At 44.3% G+C, this 19,167-nt stretch overlaps 1 protein-coding gene across 2 annotated transcripts; it reads right to left on the bottom strand.

Moving 5' to 3' along the window:
* Positions 1-459: 459 nt before the first annotated feature.
* ZFYVE19 (zinc finger FYVE-type containing 19) lies at positions 460-18,766 on the bottom strand. Of its 2 annotated transcripts, none has more exons than XM_045016688.1 (12): positions 18,638-18,766; positions 17,493-17,810; positions 16,503-16,624; positions 14,737-14,790; positions 14,051-14,211; positions 12,831-12,976; positions 10,275-10,389; positions 7,362-7,571; positions 6,652-6,731; positions 5,910-6,020; positions 3,141-3,304; positions 460-1,049 (listed from the first exon to the last, which is right to left on the bottom strand). In XM_045016688.1, the coding sequence occupies exons 2-12, from the start codon at positions 17,544-17,546 to the stop codon at positions 977-979; spliced, it is 1,290 nt and encodes a 429-aa protein (XP_044872623.1). In that variant the 5' UTR covers positions 17,547-17,810; positions 18,638-18,766; the 3' UTR covers positions 460-976. The 2 variants fall into 2 exon arrangements, with proteins under 2 accessions (XP_044872623.1, XP_044872624.1); XM_045016689.1 differs by having other exon boundaries at positions 17,493-17,754.
* Between the last annotated feature and the right edge of the window lie 401 nt (positions 18,767-19,167).

The raw sequence follows: 19,167 nt of genomic DNA, 5'->3' as shown, positions 1-19,167 counted from the left end.
ATAGCAGTGGGTAGTATATTTAGTCTACCAGTGATTCTAATAATTATATCAGGCCAAATTCTGCTCTCAGACAAATGTGTACAACTCTCATTGACTTCAACAGAATTCTCACATACCTATTTGACAACAGAATTCAGCTCATTATTAGTATTTTACATTTATAAAGCACCTTCCATCCTGACGGACTCCAGAATGCTTTTCAGATACAGAAATGACATCATCCACCAATAAAATGCAGCCACTACTGGGGAAGAACACAGCTGCTGTTTAGCAAGCCCCCAGCAACGCAATACTACAGTTTTAGGTCACCTCATGTCCTCTCACATCCAGCCAGAGTATGTCAAAAAATAGCAAGGCCTTTCATTTCATTTTTTGATCCATCTGGCATTAGAACTGAGGTCACAGGGCATGACTGCAGGATGACACCCTGTAAAATAATTTCAGAAATTCTCAAGAGCTTTCCCTACACACATTCCTTTATTACACTTCAGAGATTCTTATCACCTATCTGATCAAGCCATGAAGAATTTTATCTTTTCTTAATTTAACTTGCCTTGTCATCTTTTTTGAACAAAATGTGTAAATTATTAGCAAAAGCAGGAAATTATTCATCACGCAGCCTCACAATGGCTTAAATTCATGCTCTTTCCCTAGCTTTACCATCATCCAAATGCCCCCTGTTTTAAACTCATGCTATTTACATTTATATCAACTCATCCATTTTCTAATGTTCCACTGGCTTAAACGCTCATGTATGCAGAGCATGCACTTCATTCCCAGCCATGTTTCCCTGGCTATGCTTGGGGAGGGGAGTCACATTTTCACCAAGCTTCTCTGGAATTACAGAGGTTCCTCAAATTGTTCAAAAGATCCTCTGTTTTGGTAGCAAGCACATGCCCTCGTGGACTCTTCCCATCTTGACAACTCCCTCTGTATCTCTGTTTTGCATCTTCTTCCCTTTTCACAGCTCAAGGACTCATTTCTGCTTACAAGGAGGACGAAAGCTAGATGTGCAGTGCTCCTTCCGGTCAAACTCATCATGGCCTTCCCTGAAAGGCAAACAAGAATTGAAGGTAGGTTGTGCAGACCAGCCTACCCAGCAGTAGCAGCTGCACAGAGCCTCATCCAGCTAATGCAAGCAAGAGACAATCCCCACCGATACTTTTGACTAACCGAGGAGTTCTCTCTTGGGCCACCATTGGCTTTATCAAGACTGACAGCTGAGTTTTTTTTTTTTAACATCGCCCTGGAAAGTTCTTTATGAAGAGGAAGACTGCCTGCTAATTCAGAAAACTTCATTCTGTCCTCTGACTTCTGGAGAGAGAAATGACAACGGGTCTTTCTGAAATATTCATGTTCATGTAATTAGTGATACATTCTCAGGACAAGTATCAGAGGAGTAGCTGTGTTAGTCTGGATCTGTAAAAGCAGCAAAGAGTCCTGTGGCACCTTATAGACTAACAGACGTATTAGAGCATGAGCTTTCGTGGGTGAATACCCACTTTGTCAGATGGCTCATGCTCCAATACGTCTGTTAGTTTATAAGGTGCCACAAGACTCTTTGCTGCATTCTCAGGACAGTGGGTAAGAGGCATGTAATAAGAGCTGTGATTATAATCTGTTGCATATGGCACTGCAAATGAATTGCAGAGGGCAAAATCCCTGCTCAATTAATTTCTGCTCAATTTCAGGCAGGAAGGGTTATTTATTGACTGAAGACACAAACCCTGATCTTCAGCGTACAGCTGACTTAATTTAATACCCTGCCACTCTGCTGCTTTTCTCATCTCTGCCTCTTACTGCTCCGTTATCTGGCTGATGTGTTTCTCCTTAAACTTATTTAGCATTACCAGTTAGGCATGTCCTTATTATTTTAATATATTCACTCTCACCACCCCCTCCATTGCACTGGTTTCTGCAGAACCATCAACAGGCCATGAAATGACAGAATGAACATCAGAGATCTTCTCAATCTACCATCTGGTTTCTGTTTCACACTTCAAGTTAGTCAGTGTCCATACAACACTACCCTTGGAAATCAAGCAACTCCAGTGCTTTAGAAAGAGAAATAATGATGAAAATAAAATTAGAAGCCAAGACAGAACAGTCTTGCACTGAAGGGAAATAACTTCTTAAACCAGAGATTTATAACATGCTGCCAGAATGCAAAAGCCTTAGGTGTTTAAAAGTTAAAATTGCAACTATTGCATTGCTCGACAGAGCTAGAAGCCTTTGGTACATAAAATACGAAGACTCTCCAATTTCAAGTGCTTCAGGAATCACCAGATTGGAAAAAAAAAAAAAAGGAAATTTTACATAGTCTAAGGCCACGGTTCTATCCTTGTAGATCCCACACTTTCCTCCTAGCTGATCTCTCTGCCAGTGAGTCTGTTCTGTTCTGACCCATCCTTCAAGGTCATTAACAAACCACAGTCATCTCCAAACCTGAACAATGGTCTCGCACATCTTGTCTTCAGCAGTGGCTAGTGTAACTTGCTTCAGAAAAAGGCATAACATCCTCACCATGATACACCTAGAGCATGCACTACTATAGTACGAAAGGAACATTGTTTCCTGATCCCAGTTTATGCCCTGAAGCATGATGATAGTGCTTGTACTTCCATGCTAGCTAGTGTAAATTAATGGTGCTATAAAACTATTTCCTGAAAGGGCGAGGTAACAATCTGACTCTTGAGCATCTCAAATTTCTCCTTCTCTTCCGTTTAGTAGAAGAAACACCCACTAAACCATGCAACATAAAGAGTTCTTACAAGGAGGAGGGAGAAAAATTGTTCTCCTTAACCTTTGAGGATAGGACAAGAAGCAATGGGCTTAAATTGCAGCAAGGGCAGTTTAGGTTGGACATGAGGTAAAATTAACTATCCAGGTGGTTAAGCACTGGAATAAATTGCCTAGGGAGGCTGTGGAATCTCAGTCATTGGAGTTTTAAGAACAGGTTAGACAAACACCTGTCAGAAATGGTCTAGATAATACTTAGTCCTGCCATGAGTGCAGGGGACTGGACTAGATGACCTCTTGAGGTCCCTTCTAGTCCTACACTTCTGTTATTCTAACTTGGCATGGAGAACTAGGTTTCATCTTGATGGGTATCTCTAGCCAAAAGGCGTTATCACAGTTACCGGAAGCATCGCTGGCAGTAGAGATCATCATCGCAGTCATGGCAGCGCAATGTGGCATTTTCGTTGCAGATACAGCACCATGGTAACTCCTCCTCATCACTGTCTTCTGCCTTAGCAATTGGGATGGGTTTCTTAGCACTAGCTGTGGCAGTTGGAGCTTGGATCTAATACAGGAATAAATCAGATAAATAAAAATCAGGGGTCAGATTGGGATAATTTAGGATAATTAGACTGAACTGTGCTGGGTGAGGATCGTCTCACCTGGGACAGCAACTGGGGAGGGTTTTTACAGTGTGATTCTGTCCAGAACAGAGACATACAGCACTTACATTCTAATACCGGGATCGGCAACCTTTCAGAAGTGGTGTGCCGAGTCTTCATTTATTCACTCTAATTTAAGGTTTTGCATGCCAGTAATATATTTTAATGTTTTTAGAAGGTCTCTTTCTATAAGTCTATAATATATAACTAAACTATTGTTCTATGTAAAGTAAATAAGGATTTTAAAATGTTTAAGAAGCGTCATTTAAAATTAAATTAAAATGCAGAGCCCCCCAGACCGGTGGCCAGGACCCAGGCAGTGTGAGTGCCACTGAAAATCACCTCGCGTGCTGCCTTTGGCACCTGTGCCATAGGTTGTCTACCCTGGTTCTAATATATGCTGGTCATAATTACACATATACTACTTCAGTGTCTTTACATCAAGGGTGTCCAACCTTTGCAGACACCAAACTCTGCACAGCAAGCTTGCCTGGAGTCCAAGCACTTGTTTGCACACGCATTTACCTAATTCTCTAACTAAAAAATAAATGCTCCCACCCAGATTGCATGTGCTTTTATCTTTGTGATAGGCAGACAGCTTCTCCTGCTTGTTTGATGTCACCAACACCCACCTACAGTTATTATCTGTGTTATGGCAATGCTTGGAGGCCCCAGTCAGGATCTCACTGGGCAAGGCACTGTACAGGCAAGAAGAGACAATCCCTGCTGTAAAGAGCTTACAATCTAAACAGCCCAGACAGACAAGGGGTGGGGGAAAGGAAGTATTACTCTCTCTCCACTTTGTAGATGGGGAATCGAGACAGAGAGAGGCTCTGTGACTTAACCAGGGTCACAGGAATTCTGTGGTAGCGCTTGGAATGGAACTCAAAATCTCCCAAGTGCAATGCTTTAACTACAAGACCATCAGTCTCCTTAGATTTATACTGCCCTTGTGGTGATAACAGTGTTGTTGTAGCCATGTTGTTCTCAGGATATGAGAGAGACAAGGTGGATGAGGTAATATCTTTTATCGGACCAACTTCTGTTCGTGAGAGACACCTGAAGAAGAGCTCTGCGGAGCTTGAAAGCTTCTCTCTTTCACCAAAAGAAGTTGGTTTGATAAAAGATATTACCCCACTTACTTTGTCTCTTTTATGGTGATAAAAGAGTCACAGGTAGAAGCTTAGCACTCCAGAAGCCACATATCTATTTGGAGAAAGTGTCAGAACATTCTTCAAAGATTGCAAAAACTGTTTCCCAGCAAAACAATAAATGGAGCTGGGTGAATAACTGATTTTTCTGTTTGGTGGCAGTTCCGAATTTATTTATTCTTTTAAATTGTATCAGGTTGATCCAAAGCGAAATTCTTTTGAACATTTTAGCAAAACCAAAATGTTGAAAACAATCTTGTTTCAGGTTGAATTAAATGTTTAATTTTACCTGAAACAAAAACTTTGGTTTAGATTTAGAGGTTTAATGTTTTTATTTTTTTTTAATAAAATTGAAGGAAATTTCTAAAAAAAATTGTTTTGAATAAAAAAAAATCAAACCATTTCATTTTGAAAGTGTCAGAAAACTAAACTTTTCAATTTTCTGAGCATTTTTCTTTTTTCCCCAACCAAAACTATTTGGCACATGAGACAAATCTGCAAAATCTTTTGGTCAAAAAAATTTGGCCCAGCCCTAATGATGTTTGTTTTTATAATAATATAATTACATTCACACTAATGATCGTGAAAGGTCAGGGTCAGAAAGCTTTAACACTGACACGTTGATAACATCTGTAATTAAAGATGTTTTCTCACTGAGGACAGACATTTCAATTACATGGAGATCACAGATTCATTTGATTCTTCTGACATGTAACAGAGATCGTGTGCATGCTGCTGTGTTACAGGCTGGAATAGCCATCAATATATGGCATCCTTTAACTAATTCCCTGCACTGACATTATAAAAGAACACAGGCACTTGATTACTACTGCTCTTTACAGACCTAATCCTATACCCATTGAAGCCAGTGGAAAATCTCCCATTGACCTCAGCAGTGCAGGATCAGGCTCTCTAGTAGTAGACTGTAGCTTATGTTCTGTGTAATTACACTGAGGGGTTAGGAATCCCTTCTTTTGTATCTTCCTTGCTGCCTATATACTGACCAGGTCCTCTGATTGCAGAGGGTGCCATCCAGTCTTGCAGATGGCTGGTTTTCAAGGAGCCATGCTCCAGATAGAGAGCCCTGTTAAAGCTGGCCAGCAGGGGGGAGACGCAAAGTACAGTCAGTGTTGGCTGGCCTTGGAAAAGCCGGTTGAGCCATTCACCTCCTCAGCCTGCCAACCTAGGGAAAGCAGGTTGGTAGCTCTTCGCCATGCTCTGGTTTTGGGAACTTAGAGTACAGTAAATACCACTGTAAGGCAGCCTCAGAGCAGGACTGAGATTTGAGTTACACAGAGCTGCGTTGTATCAGGAACTGGAACAGGTCATTTCAAGAGGGCTCGACTGGCTCACGGACCTTTAGCTTTGCTTTCTTGGCTGTGTTCTGCTGTGAGGTTGCTGGGTGGGTGGCCTGATCGGCAGGGATGTTGAAGCCACTTGCTTCATCTAGAGCTGCTTCCTCAGTGAGCTGGGAACAAAAGAAAGCAAGAAGTCTTTTGTTTCAAACTCCTACATGAGCCTCTCTCCTGGAGCAAAACTTCTTTCCCCTCCCTTAATCACCAAATTCTCTAGAGAAGCCCAAATGTTATAGCTGAGAGGTCTGCAGGGAGGGAGAACTGCCTTTATAAAGCAAGCTGCACTACATCATCTCCTGCCTAGGGGCAGGGACATCAGATGAGTAGCAATCAAGAGAGAAAAGGGATGAGAGAGAGAGAGAAAGAAAGAATGTGTGCATGAAAGGGAAAAAACACAAGAGACTGCGTACTCCATGGCTATCAGGACTTACGTTCTGTGGCAAACTCCAGAGATACATGGGGCTCTCGAGACAGGGAAGTCACATATCCACACAGGAAGGAACCAAGAAAGGGCAAGTCATATGCACACAATGACAGAACATAGTCTGCAACCTTAGCCAGCTGGGCTACAGAACTGCTCTGCTAATCACTTTGAGGTGCAGTTAGCTTTAGATGTGAAAGATCTGAGAGAGCAAGACCCTGCCCCAGAGACAGACGACAGGGTCATTGCACACTAAATACGTAATAAAAATGCTAGGATTATTTAAGAGGAAAGCAAGCGGAGTCCCAACAGCTGTTCCTGACCTGTTTTAGGACTCGCTGAATGGCTTCTTCCTCCGTCAGCTCCTCATCACTGTCAGGGAGCTTATAGTCTTCCAGAGTAACTGCAAGAGGAGTGGAAAGTTATGAGGCTACAGTGAGCTACACCAGAATAGCACCTGTTGCCATTTCACATCTCAAGGGACGCTGTCTGTGCTCGGCATGGGGAGTTGAATTTGATCTTGCATCACAACCCTCGACCCAGTACTGGGTTTTGCAAAGCAAATGGTACACTGAAGGGAATGCACACCGGCATCTCCTTTTGGGATGGGTCAGGTTGGAAGAGAGAGAACATTTTTTTCCAAAAATTGGGGGTGAAGGAAGGAAAAAAATGCATTTAAAGGGGCATAATTAAACAAGTCTTGGCAAGTTAGAATTAGCTGTTGGGTTGGGTATGGGGCAAAGGGAGTTCATCCACACAGCTTCACCCCTAGTGGGCCTCAACCCCAAGTTTTCATAATCCTGGACTACTCCATACACTTAACAACTGGACCCCAAATCCTGTCATCAAAGGACCATCCATTTCTAGTAAAGATGTGATTCCCTCCAGCTGTAATGTCTTCCCATTGCTAAATGGAGGTTAATCTTCATGTAAAAGCTCCAACTTCTCCCAGAATGACAAAGAGACGCTATCACCAAGCTAACACTGTCCTGTTCTTCCTCAGTACAACCTAGTGTTTCTTCCTATTACTCACCTTTCTCGGGGTCCTGGCCTCTGAGTGCTGCCAGTTTCTTTGCAACTTCTAGGATTTTCTCCTCCCTAGTGTTCTCCTCCCTCAGCTCAGCAGCAGCCTCTGCCAGAAATTTATTCTTCTCCTCCTCCAGCTGTTTTGGGTCGAGATCAGCAGTGCTGATGCCGCCCTCACTTCTCCGATTGAGATCATTCAGGGTCTGGGTATTAACAGCTGGAACACAGCCAGACAGAGCATGTAGGTGTTACAATGGCAACCCTCTCCAGGCCCATGTGCTCGGCATGGGGAGTTGAATTTTCAAGGAGCCCATGCCATTAAAAGAATGGACTAAGAGTAACAGAACTCTTGTCTCATACTGTGGAGATGTCTGCTGTTCTGCTGCACAGCTCTCTCTTTTCCATAGCTAAAAGTACTGATGAGTTTCAAGGTAAATGAGTCACACAGTAGAAGGACCCTTGTATGTGGGCATAGTAACGGAGTCACAGTGCAGTTTTTATTGGGGTCCCATGGAAGAAGACACCCTTTTCAGAATTACACATTACAGCAATCAAGAGAGTTTTAAGCAAACCACAGGGGATGTTGGGCATGGCTCTGGCCAGACTAGTGTCCCAAGATCTTACTACTACCATGTGAACCATCTAATAGAACACGGAAGGACTGGAAATTCTAAAAATTGTTCCTCCCCAGACTGGGCTACCATAAAAAATAGAGAAAAATAATCCAACAATATTACCATTGAAAAGGGAAACGTAACCAAACCGGCTGGGACAATGGCAAATCAACATAGGTCTGGGCTGCTGCTCTTGGTCAACATTGTGTGTTGGTAAGGGGGAGGTAGGGATAAGGCAGGATACCTGGCACACTTTTAATCCTGGTGTTTTGGGAGGTACCTACTTCCTTCTCATTATAACACATATAAGAACATAAAAATGGCCCTACTGGGTCAGACCAAAGGTCCATCTAGCCAGTACCCTGTCTCCCGACAATGGCCAGTACCAGGTGCCCCAGAGGGAATGAACAGAACAGGTAATCATCAAGTGATCCATCCCCTGTCACTCATTCCCAGCTTCTGGCAAACAGAGGCTAGGGAAACCATTCCTGCCCATCCTGGCTAATAGCCATTGATGGACCTATCCTCCATTAATTTATCTAGTTCTTTTCTGAACCCTGTTATGGTCTTGGCCTTCACAATATCCTCTGGCAAGGAGTTCCATAGGTTGACTGGGCATTGTGTGAAGAAATACTTCCTTTTATTTGTTTTAAACCTGCTGCCTATTAATTTCATTTGGTGACCTCTAGTTCTTGTGTTATGAGAAGTAGTAAAGCATAATTCCTTATCTACTTTCTCTACACTAGTCATAATTTTATAGACCTCAATCATATCTCTCCTTAGCCATCTCTTTTCCAAGCTGAAAAGTCCCAGTCTTATTAATCTCTCCTAATATGGAAGCCGTTCCATACCCCTAATAATTTTTGTTCCCTTTTCTGAACCTTTTCCAATTCCAATATATCTTCATTGAGATGGGGTGACCACATTTACACACAGTATTCAAGACGCGGGCGTACCATGGATTTATATAGAGGCAACATGATATTTTCTGTCCTATTATGTATCACTTTCTTAATTATTCCCAGCATTCTGTTTGCTTTTTTGACTGCCGCTGCACATTGAGTGGATGTTTTAAGAGAACAATCCACAATGACTCCAAGATCTCTTTCTTGAGTGGTAACAGCTAATTTAGACCCCATCATTTCATATGAATAGTTGGGATTATGCTTTCCAATGTGCATTACTTTGTTTTTAATCAACATTAAATTTAATCTGCCATTTTGTTGCCCAGTCACCCAGTTTTGAAATATTCTTTTGTAGCTCTTCGCAGTCTGCATGGGTCTTAACTATCTTTAGTAATTTTGTATCATCTGCAAATTTTGCCACCTCACTGTTTACCCCTTTTCCAGATCATTTATGAATATGTTGAATAGTACTGGGTCCAGTGCAGACCCCTGAGGGACACCTCTATTTACCTCTCACCATTCTGAAAACTGACCATTTATACCTACCCTTTGTTTCCTATCTTTTAACCAGTTACCAATCCATGAGAGCACCTTCCCTCTTATCCCATGGCAGCTTACTTTGCATAAGAACCTTTGGTGAGGGACCTTCTCAAAGGCTTTCTGAAAATCTAAATACACTATATCCACTGGATCCCCTTGGTCTACATGCTTCTTAACCCCCCCTCAAATAATTCTAGTAGATTGGTGAGGCATGGTTTCCCTTTATTAAAACCATGTTGACTCTTCCTCAACAAATTATGTTCATCTATATGTCTGACAATATTATTCTTTATTATAGTTTCAATCAGTTTGCCCGGTACTGAAGTCAGGCTTGCAGGCCTGTAATTGCCGGGATCACCTCTAGAGCACTTTTTAAAAATTGGCGTCACATTAGCTATCCTCCAGTCATCTAGTACAGAAGCTGATTTAAATGATAGGTTACAGATTACAGTTAGTAGTTCTGCAATTTCACATTTGAATTCCTTCAGAACTCTTGGGTGAATACTAGCTGGTCCTGGTGACTTATTACTGTTTAATTTATGAATTTGTTCCAAAACCTCCTCTGATGATACCTCAACCTGGGACAGTTCCTCAGATCTGTCACCTAAAAAGAATGGCTCAGGTTTGGGAATCTCCCTCACATCCTCAGCCATGAAGACCGATGCAAAGAATTAATTTAGTTTCTCTGCAATGGCCTTATCGTCTTTGAGTGCTCCTTTAGCACCTTGATCGTCCAGTGGCCCCACTGGTGATTTAGCAGGCTGCCTGCTTCTGATGTACTTAAAAAAAAAATTTGCTACTACATCACGGTGTATGTAGTGTCCTTAAGAAAAACTGTTTGAGGCCAATGATAACAAATACCTTGAGGCTGGGCTCCTGGACTATAACTCTCATCAATGGCAACTTCCTCAGCCAGCTGGGTCAACAGGTCATCCGACTGTTGAACTTGGGTTCTGGTATCAGGGGGCTGGTGCACCTGGAAAAACAGAGAGGGTGCATGGGAGAAAGCTGTAGGAGAGTGTTAAACAGGCGATGGAAGGAGACAAATTGAAAAATCTGAAAAATTGTGTAACCAATTATGAGACTATCCTAATTGGGACCAACATTTCCAAAAGCATCCACTAATGCTAGGTGCCTAAATTTCTGGGTGCCCAACTTGAGGTGCTTTGGGCCTGATTTTCAGAGATGTTGAGCATGCACAGTTTCTACTGAAGTCAACCAGCTAATCCAAGCACAGAACTGGGAGCCAGGAACTGATGCGATCTAATCCCAGCTCTGATACTGATTCTTACTGTGACACTGGGCCCAACACTTAGGCACCAGAATAAGTGGTCCAATTTTCACAACTGTTTGGCAACCATGCAGCAGCTCCCATATAAGTCAGTGGAAATTGTTTTGAAAAAGGAGAAAGTGTGGCTAGGACCTAAACTGAGATTTAGAAAGATGGGTTCAGTTCCCCTGCTCCACCACAGACTTCCTGTGTGACCATGAGCAAGTCACTTATGCCTGGTCTACCCTAGAAAATTAGCTCAGCATAACTATATCGCTCAAGGGTGTGAAAAAACCACAGCCCTGGGAGGGACAGTGAAGCCAATCTAAGTCCCAGTATAGATGGTGCTAGGCTGACAGAAGAATTCTTCTATCAACCTAGCTACCACTTCTCAGGAGCCAGATTACCTGTGCCAAAAGGAGAATCCCTCGTCAGTTTAGGTAGTGTCTACAATGAAGAGTTGCAGCGGCAAAGCTGTACTGCCTTTGTGTTTTACATGTAGACAAGCCTTTAATCTCCCTGAGCCTTTGTTTCCCCTGTAAAATTATGATAATCACACTTCCCTTCCTCCCAGAGGTGCTGTGAGGATAAATACATTAAAGAAACGGCAGTGATAGAGGACATATAAGTGCCTAAGATAAATAGATAGCTTTGAAAAATCAGGCCACTTACAGCTAGATATGGATTTAGAAGCCTAAAGTTAGTACCAATTTTTAGAAAATCTTGGCTGTAAAATGTAAATACCCTATAGATATAGTGAAATAGTCCACTACATTTTATATGGATCATTAAGGGGAAGGGGAACCTGTCCAGTTAAAAATAAGGTTTGTTTTTAAAAATACCCACATTTATGTTTTAAAGAACACTTGACATTGTTAATAATCTATTTTGCATTTCTCTCAGTATGCAATGAACGTTTGCGATGAATGCTAACCAGTTTCACTTTAATTCCTGCTCAGTTTCACTTTCAAGTGTGTGTGTTCTATCACTGGGCTACAACATTTGAGCTGTCAATATTGTAGAGGAGTGTTTATTTTTATTTTGGTTAAGTTATGGAAACTTTTGAAAATGTCCTACTTCAGTTTTGGATTTTTTTTTTTAAACATACACACAAACACCCACCTAAATTTGGGGTTAAACGTGACCCAGCTGTGTCTCAATGTAAATACTGTTTTAAACATTTGGCGCTCTGTTCACTGTTTGGGATGTTGTGCCACACTCTTGGAAGGCATTTCTGACATCTCTCTACACAGAAGCCATGTTTTATCTTCATTGATGAGTTCATAAAAGTTTGTTTTCTTTTGACAGGTGAACTTCTAGCATAGTCTCGTATTTACCACAGTTCAAGAGGAAATATTTTCTTGTCTCACTCCAAATTAGTTATTATTAATCTGTTCTTTTTAAGTTGCCATTCATTTGATCACTTCGTTATTTAATAAGAATCCCTTGAGCTGATATGTCATTTTTCAAGCAAGAATCTAAAAGCACTAGTGAACATCACATCAACCTTCAGAAGTAGGCAAGTATAGATGGAAAAAATACAGCAGAGAGAGGTTAATAGCTCGATATTCAGAGATGGGGAGCACCCCCAGATCTCACTGACTTCAATGGGAGTTGTGTGTTCTCAGCACTTCTGAAAATCAGGCCACAGATTTCTTCTCAAAGTTACAAAGCAAGCTGATGGCAGAGCTGGGACTAGAATCCTGAACTCTTGACTCCCAGCGCCAGGTTCTAACCTCCAGACAATGCTCCCCCTCAAGCCAGGTCCACCCACATAAAACAGCTAACAGCCTAACCGTTAAAGTCTCACCTGAATTTCAGGGAGGGAGGCTCCTTTCCCAACAGCTTCTAGCACTAAACTAAGAATCATTTGGTGGGCCATTTGTGGCACTGCCTCACATCTCTGAGTCCTCATCAAGCTGAAGAACACGTACCCTTAGTTCATTTCTGGAGCGTGACAATGGACTCTTACACCACAAGCTGGCAGCTAGTAAGTATATTTCTGAAGCAGCCAGGTGGACATGAATCGATGAAGCAGGAGGAAGGGCCTGATATGCCTCTGAAATCTCTTGGGACACTACAACTGCTGGGAGAGCTCAGCTAGAGAAACTGGCAAGAACTGACACAAGGAGACCAGGGGATCTTACCGGTCTGGGAGTTTTGGATGGAAGGGCTCTTCCCTGCAGGGCAGCCAGACGTTCTTCCATTTCCTGTGTGGATGGAATGGGTTTGCTGGGGTCATCCTTCAGTGCTGCAAGCCTAGATTCTATCTCAGCTTGAGACGGGACAGACTCTGCAATTCAGACCAACTCTGTTGTTTACAGCAAGCAAATGGCTTTTATAGTTTTAGTGTCTTGGAATATATTTTTCTTTTGAGAATGGGGCCCTGGACAGCTAAGAAAAGCCTCCCTAACTTCACTGATCACAGCCAGGAATAATTGGCCAGAGCCATAACCAACATCCCTTGTGGTTTGCTTAAAACTCTCGATTGCTGTAATGTGTTCTTCCAAAAAGGGGGTCTCTTCCAATAAAAACTGCACTGCGACTCAGTTACTATGTCCACATACAAGGGTCCTGCTACTGTGTGACTCATGTACCTTGAAATGATTAGGGCATTGGTCTAATGCTATCATCCACCACTTAATTCTAGCCACTGCCTCCTCCCCTGTACATCTCCCAGCCATGAAGTTTGCAGCATCAAACTAACTGGGAGTGAAAGTGAAACGCATGTTCCACCTCCCACTTTGGAGCCAGACAGTCCATTGCTGCCATTTCCCATTCAAGCATCCTAGAACTGCCTACTGAAGTCAGCTTTCCTTTGTTTGTTCCTGGAAGCAGGAATGGGCAAAGTGTAGTCCCATGGAGCCCTGCATTGGCCTTGGCAAGACCCAGTACTTCAGTCAAAGCATTCCCACGTGTGACCTCTGCACAACAGTTTGGCCACACAGTAACAGCACCGTGCGCAGTCCCCTGTTTCACTTTGTTCCTATCATTACCATGTTATCCTGCACAGGGACATGCCCAGGACAGATGTAAACAAGCAGCTTATTTCACTGTGTCAAGACATGCAAGATAAGGACTGCACTAGGCAAATCAGTGAGAAAGCAGAGGTCCAAGGCAGCAAAATGTGTGCGCTGGAGAGGAGCAGCCCAGGGAATGGGGCCCAGGTATCCACTGCTCTGATAGAATGGGCAGGACCTGGCTCCCATGGGCAGCTTTCTCCCACCAGCTTCCATGACTGGAGGCTAGTCTATAATGCACCGACTGTTGTGACTGTGCAGTCCACCCCTGATATTTGTACAGTTCATCAGCAGCAACGGAACCTCTGCTCAGATGCAGGAAGCCTCCACCGTACTATGAAACTCACTGGGCTTTGTTTCCTCCTTGAGCCTCTCCAGCCTCTCTGCAATAGCTCGATCCTCCTTTGACAGCCCCTGATATCTGGAGCCTGCCCCACCTTGGGGTTTCACAGGGCCTTTCTGCGGACCCGTCGGCTGGTTCTGCTTGGCCTCAAGAGCTGCTACACGCCTGTGACAAGGGAAAAAACAAGCATAACTTGGAGCAGGTGCTTAGAACAAGAATTATGAAGGCATCTTCTGCAAGCTCCTCTACAAACATGCTATTTAGGGAAAGATTATATAGGACAGAATATCGAAAACTCCTTTATTCCTGCTCCTGACTTTGCTAGGATGGATTAGGGACTGGGGAAGCAGAAATCCTCCCAAGGACTAAGGAGAACCATTCCTCTCACAGCAGCACCAATATAAAATGGTCAAAAAGTAGACTGGATGACTAGTAATGAAACATGGAACCTTTCAGTTCTAGATCACAGGTCTGAATTCAGCCATGGTCTATAGCAGCCAAAAGTTATTACCATGAGGTGGCTGTTTGGTGACCTAACTGAAAGAGCTGCTGTTCTCAGTCCAGTTCCAAGCAGAGACGGGTCCATGTCACAAGCCCACCTTCTTGTTGGCAGTCTCAACAGAGAGGCCAAGAACCAAAAGAATATCCATCTAAAGATTCAAATGGGCTGGACTAATTAGCAAAACTCACTTTTTGTAGTTCTCTGGTGGAGACCATCTAGCTGTACTAGTCTGAGACACTCCTCTGGAAAGCAAAAACATAAACATCTCAACTGTAAAACACAGACCTCAGACAGATGTCCAGATAATACTACAACCGCAAATCCTCTATCTTTCAAATCTAGAGAAATTATTGATGCACATTGCTAAGGCACTCATCGCCGTAGTACCTGGGCAAAATTTACTTTGTTTAAAATGTGTCATCAGTATTCCACAATAAGAGGAGCACAGATACCACTCTCTGTGGCAGCTTGCAGTTAGAAAGAGGCAACGAATGGAAAGAGACTTGGAGATGAAGGCTCTGGGTTCTCCTAGCTCACAATCAGTGGGAAGCCTTGGGAAAGAGATGTGCCTTACATCACTTTCAAAATACAAAAGTATATGACGTAAATGTTTTAAAATGTAAACAATGATTATACATTATATTACAGAAATGGTTATAGAATACAAACTATTATAATTATATATTACAACATATTGAGTTAGAGATCTATGATACCTGATTATATGCTAATCTTAACTCTGCATGTCCTGATTTGTGTCCTTAACTATGCAACCTGCAGCTATGCATCTGAGGCTTTCAAAGCTGGAAGACTGTGAATATTTTTTCTCTTACAACAAAATCAATCCCACAAACCTTAAATCTTCAGATTATACATGACATCTAGGCCTCTGAAACAGTGAAGGTGGATTATTTTTGTTTGTTTTTTGATTTAGTGGCAACACTTCCAATCACCTTATTACCAAGCTGCTCAGATACTATACCAGGGGTGGGCAAACTACAGCCTGCGGGCTGCATCCGGCCCACCAGCCATTTTAATCCGGCCCTTGAGCTCCCTCTGTGGAGTGGGGTCTGGGGCTTGCCCCGCTCCGGTACTCCAGCTGGGGAGCAGGGTTGGGGGCTGCTCCAAGTGGCTCCCGGAAGCAGCAGCATGTCCCCCTTCCAGCTCCTACGCTGAGGTGCGACCAAGGGGCTCCGCTCCACACACTGCCCACGTCCCAAGCACCACCCCTGCAGCTCCCATTGGCTGGGAACCGTGGCCAATGGGAGCTGCAGGGGTGGTGCCTGCAGACAGCTGCGCCTCCTTGTAGGAGCCAGAGGGGGGACATGCTGCTGCTTCCAGGAGCCATTTGAGGTAAGTGCCGCCCGAAGCCTGCACCCCTGAGCCACCCCCCTGCACCCCGACCTCCTGCCCCAGCCCTGATCCCCCTCCTGCCCTCCAAACCCCTCAGTCCCAGCCCGGAGCACTCTTCTATACCCCAAACGCCTCATACCCAGCCCCACCCCCGAGCCTGCACCCCTAGCCAGAGCCCTCACCCCCACCCTGCGCCCCAGCCTGGAGCCCCCTCCTGCACCCTGAATGCCTCATTTCTGGCCCCCCTCTGGAGCCCGCATGCCCAGCCAGAACCCTCACCTCCTCCTGCACCCCAACCTCAATTTCATGAGCATTCATGACCCACCATACAAATTCTAGATGTGTCCCTCGGGACAAAACGTTTGCTCACCCCTGTACTATACAGTTGTATGGACACTTGGAACTGAAAGCCACATGGTAACAGCTCAGTAAAGGACTAGTTTGGCATGTCAGTTTATGGACGGCATACAAGTGGCTGTGTAAACTGGAGTTATAAAAAGGGAAGCGGATCAAAATCTGCATCGTGACACCAGAGGCTGAAACAAAAAAACAACAACAGAGTGTACAAACACACAGACTGTGCCCAAGTCTCCCACCTTACCTGCTTAGCTCCCCATGACACTGCTTGCACACCTTCTGCTGAGTATTCCCGTAACGGGGAACAAGGGCGCTGAACCCAAGGCAGCCTGAGCAGAATGCCCGCCCACAGTTCTTGCACCCACACTGAGAAGAAACAAGGAAGCACAAGGGTTTCACTGGCTGGCTGCAACAACTCTGTAAAATATAAACTCAGCGAAGAGTCCTGTGGCACCTTATAGACTAACAGACGTATTGGAGAATGAGCTTTCGTGGGTGAATACCCACTTCATCTCTCTGGATATGCACCAGGCAGGAGCAACTTCCACATCAAAAGTACTTCAGAGATATGATATGTGCTTGTTTGTAAGTTTAAAAAGAGAATTAAATATTTGTAAGAATAAGAATAGTAGTTGCAGCTACACTAGCTAGAATAAACAGCATAAGAGTATCAGCCTTTAGGACATAAGCTGATCACCTGCTGGAGTCAGGAATACCATCTCCTCCCATAGTATAGTAAGGGAGGGGGGGCAAAGCCCAAGGGCATCAGCCCTGGACAGGGGGCCTGTAGCCTGAGCCCCACCACCCAGGGCTGAAGCCAAAGCCCAAGTCCCATTGCCCGGGACAATGAAGCTCGGGCTTTGGCTTCCACCCCAGTTCCCAGCAAGTTTAATGTGAGCCTGCCGATCCCATTAAAATGGGGTCACAACCCCCAGTTTCAGAACCGCTGTGTTATAGCAATTCCTACACGTTTTAAACACAGACAGGTTAACGTGTCTGTGTCATTAATATACAATTAAGGATAACACAGACACACACAAAAACATGTGCTTAGAGCCAAGGAAGCGCAACAGGTTTGAACTATAGAATGTAAAGTGGAGAGTGGGAGGTGGGGTTACTATAAGGAGTTTCAAATGGCATTGATCAAACACTGCCACGAGGAATCTCACTCAGCTGCCTGCCTAACTGGCTTTTTAGGGCCAGATCTTGTATCTAGTGTTCAAGAGAGACTTGCCTCTTTTCTGAAGAGAGTAAACTTGGATGCACAGCCATAACACCTTCTATCCATAGTGCTAATGGAGAACGCACGCTCACTCTCTCACAGATATACAAAAAGAAATAGTTTATCTCCTGAAGCTGTCTATTTGTCCAGACAGAGCCGTCCTGGAATATTCTTCTCCTTCAGAGGCAGCAGCGTGTTGGGGGAAGATGATGAATTATGGCATTTCAGAGTTTACTTGCTGCACAGCTGGTTGTAGAAATGATAGTCCCAGATTCTTTCAGCAGAGAGAGAAGAAAGGATCTGATCCTTGTTTAACTTTTACAGACAACCCTTTAATGAAAGCATTATTGTTAACAATAAATAACATTATAATTTGCTGTTCTCTTACATGACTGTTCTGACAGCTTAAAGCTAGGATAAGACACACCAAGTGCTCCCCCTCTCCTCCAAATCACCACCAGTCTAACTTGCCTTGTTCTGCAAAGCCTATCAGCAATAACAACATCTACCGTCTTTGTGCTGAGTATCAGAGGGGTAGCCGTGTTAGTCTGGATCTGTAAAAGCGGCAAAGAGTTCTGTGGCACCTTATAGACTAACATCCAACAAAGTGGGTAGTCACCCACGAAAGCTCGTGCTCCAATACGTTTGTTAGTCTGTAAGGTGCCACAGAACTCTTTGTCTTTGGAGTGTACAAGTTTGCATATTTAGGATGCCACCTTTCCAAAGCAGAGATTTAAGTCCTGCTTTAATATATTTTGCCATAAAACTATTATGTATTTGGCAGCATAGACTGCTCCACACCATACAAATGCACAAAATGACAAAAATCCCAGGTCCCAGAAACTCCCAGTCCAAATCAGTGTCACGGAAAGCTGCACTACTACACACATACTGTACCACAGCAAGTAATCACAGCAAGAGTCTGAACTCAAGAGGCTGAGTCAGTGCAAACCCCACACAACTCAGCGCACAACTCCCAAACCACAAGGCTTTTCACCTACAGAGCCACTTTTGCCCCAGCACCTGTGTGGGGTGACCAGATGTCAAACCCAATTTCATAGCGACAGTCTTGATTTTTGGATCTTTTTCTTATATAGGCTCCTATTACCCCCCACCCCTGTCCTGAGTTTTCACACTTGCTGTCTGGTCACCCTAACCTGCCGAGACCCTCGCATCACCGACTCTAGCGGAAGGGGTTAATACTCCCGCTGCAGTTTACGGCTCGGAGACTTTGCTGCCCACATCCCACCAGCACCCGAGATAGCCAAGAACCCAGCAATGGCAGCGCAGGGCCCGATGGAAGTTGTAGTCCTTACACCCGTCCGATCCCCTTCCGCAGAACGAGATGGTTTAATAAAAAAACTACACTCCCCAAGACAATGCGCACACCCCTGCTGCGCAGAGCCTGCCGGGAGCGGTGATTTGCCGGTTGGCCAGAGAGAGCCCTTCCTGGTGGGCCGCGGGCCGCGCGAGGCATTGTGGTAGTTGTAGTTCCGCTTCCCCGAAGGGCTCTAAGAACCAGCGGTCAGGCGGAGGCTGGAGAGACTACATGTCCCAGCAGGCAGTGGTGCGGGGCCGAGGGGGCGGGGATAACCAGGCCCAGCGGCGCAAGGGGAAGCGGGCGGCCGGAGGCCCTGGGCTGTGGGGGTGTAGCGGAGATGGCGGTCGATAAGGAGCTGTTGCAGCT

The sequence above is a fragment of the Mauremys mutica genome, chromosome 4 (genome assembly GCF_020497125.1).
Source record: "Mauremys mutica isolate MM-2020 ecotype Southern chromosome 4, ASM2049712v1, whole genome shotgun sequence".
NCBI classification, from domain to species: domain Eukaryota; kingdom Metazoa; phylum Chordata; order Testudines; family Geoemydidae; genus Mauremys; species Mauremys mutica.
Note: the sequence above shows the minus strand (reverse complement) of the source record. Positions and strands in the feature narration are given on the sequence as shown.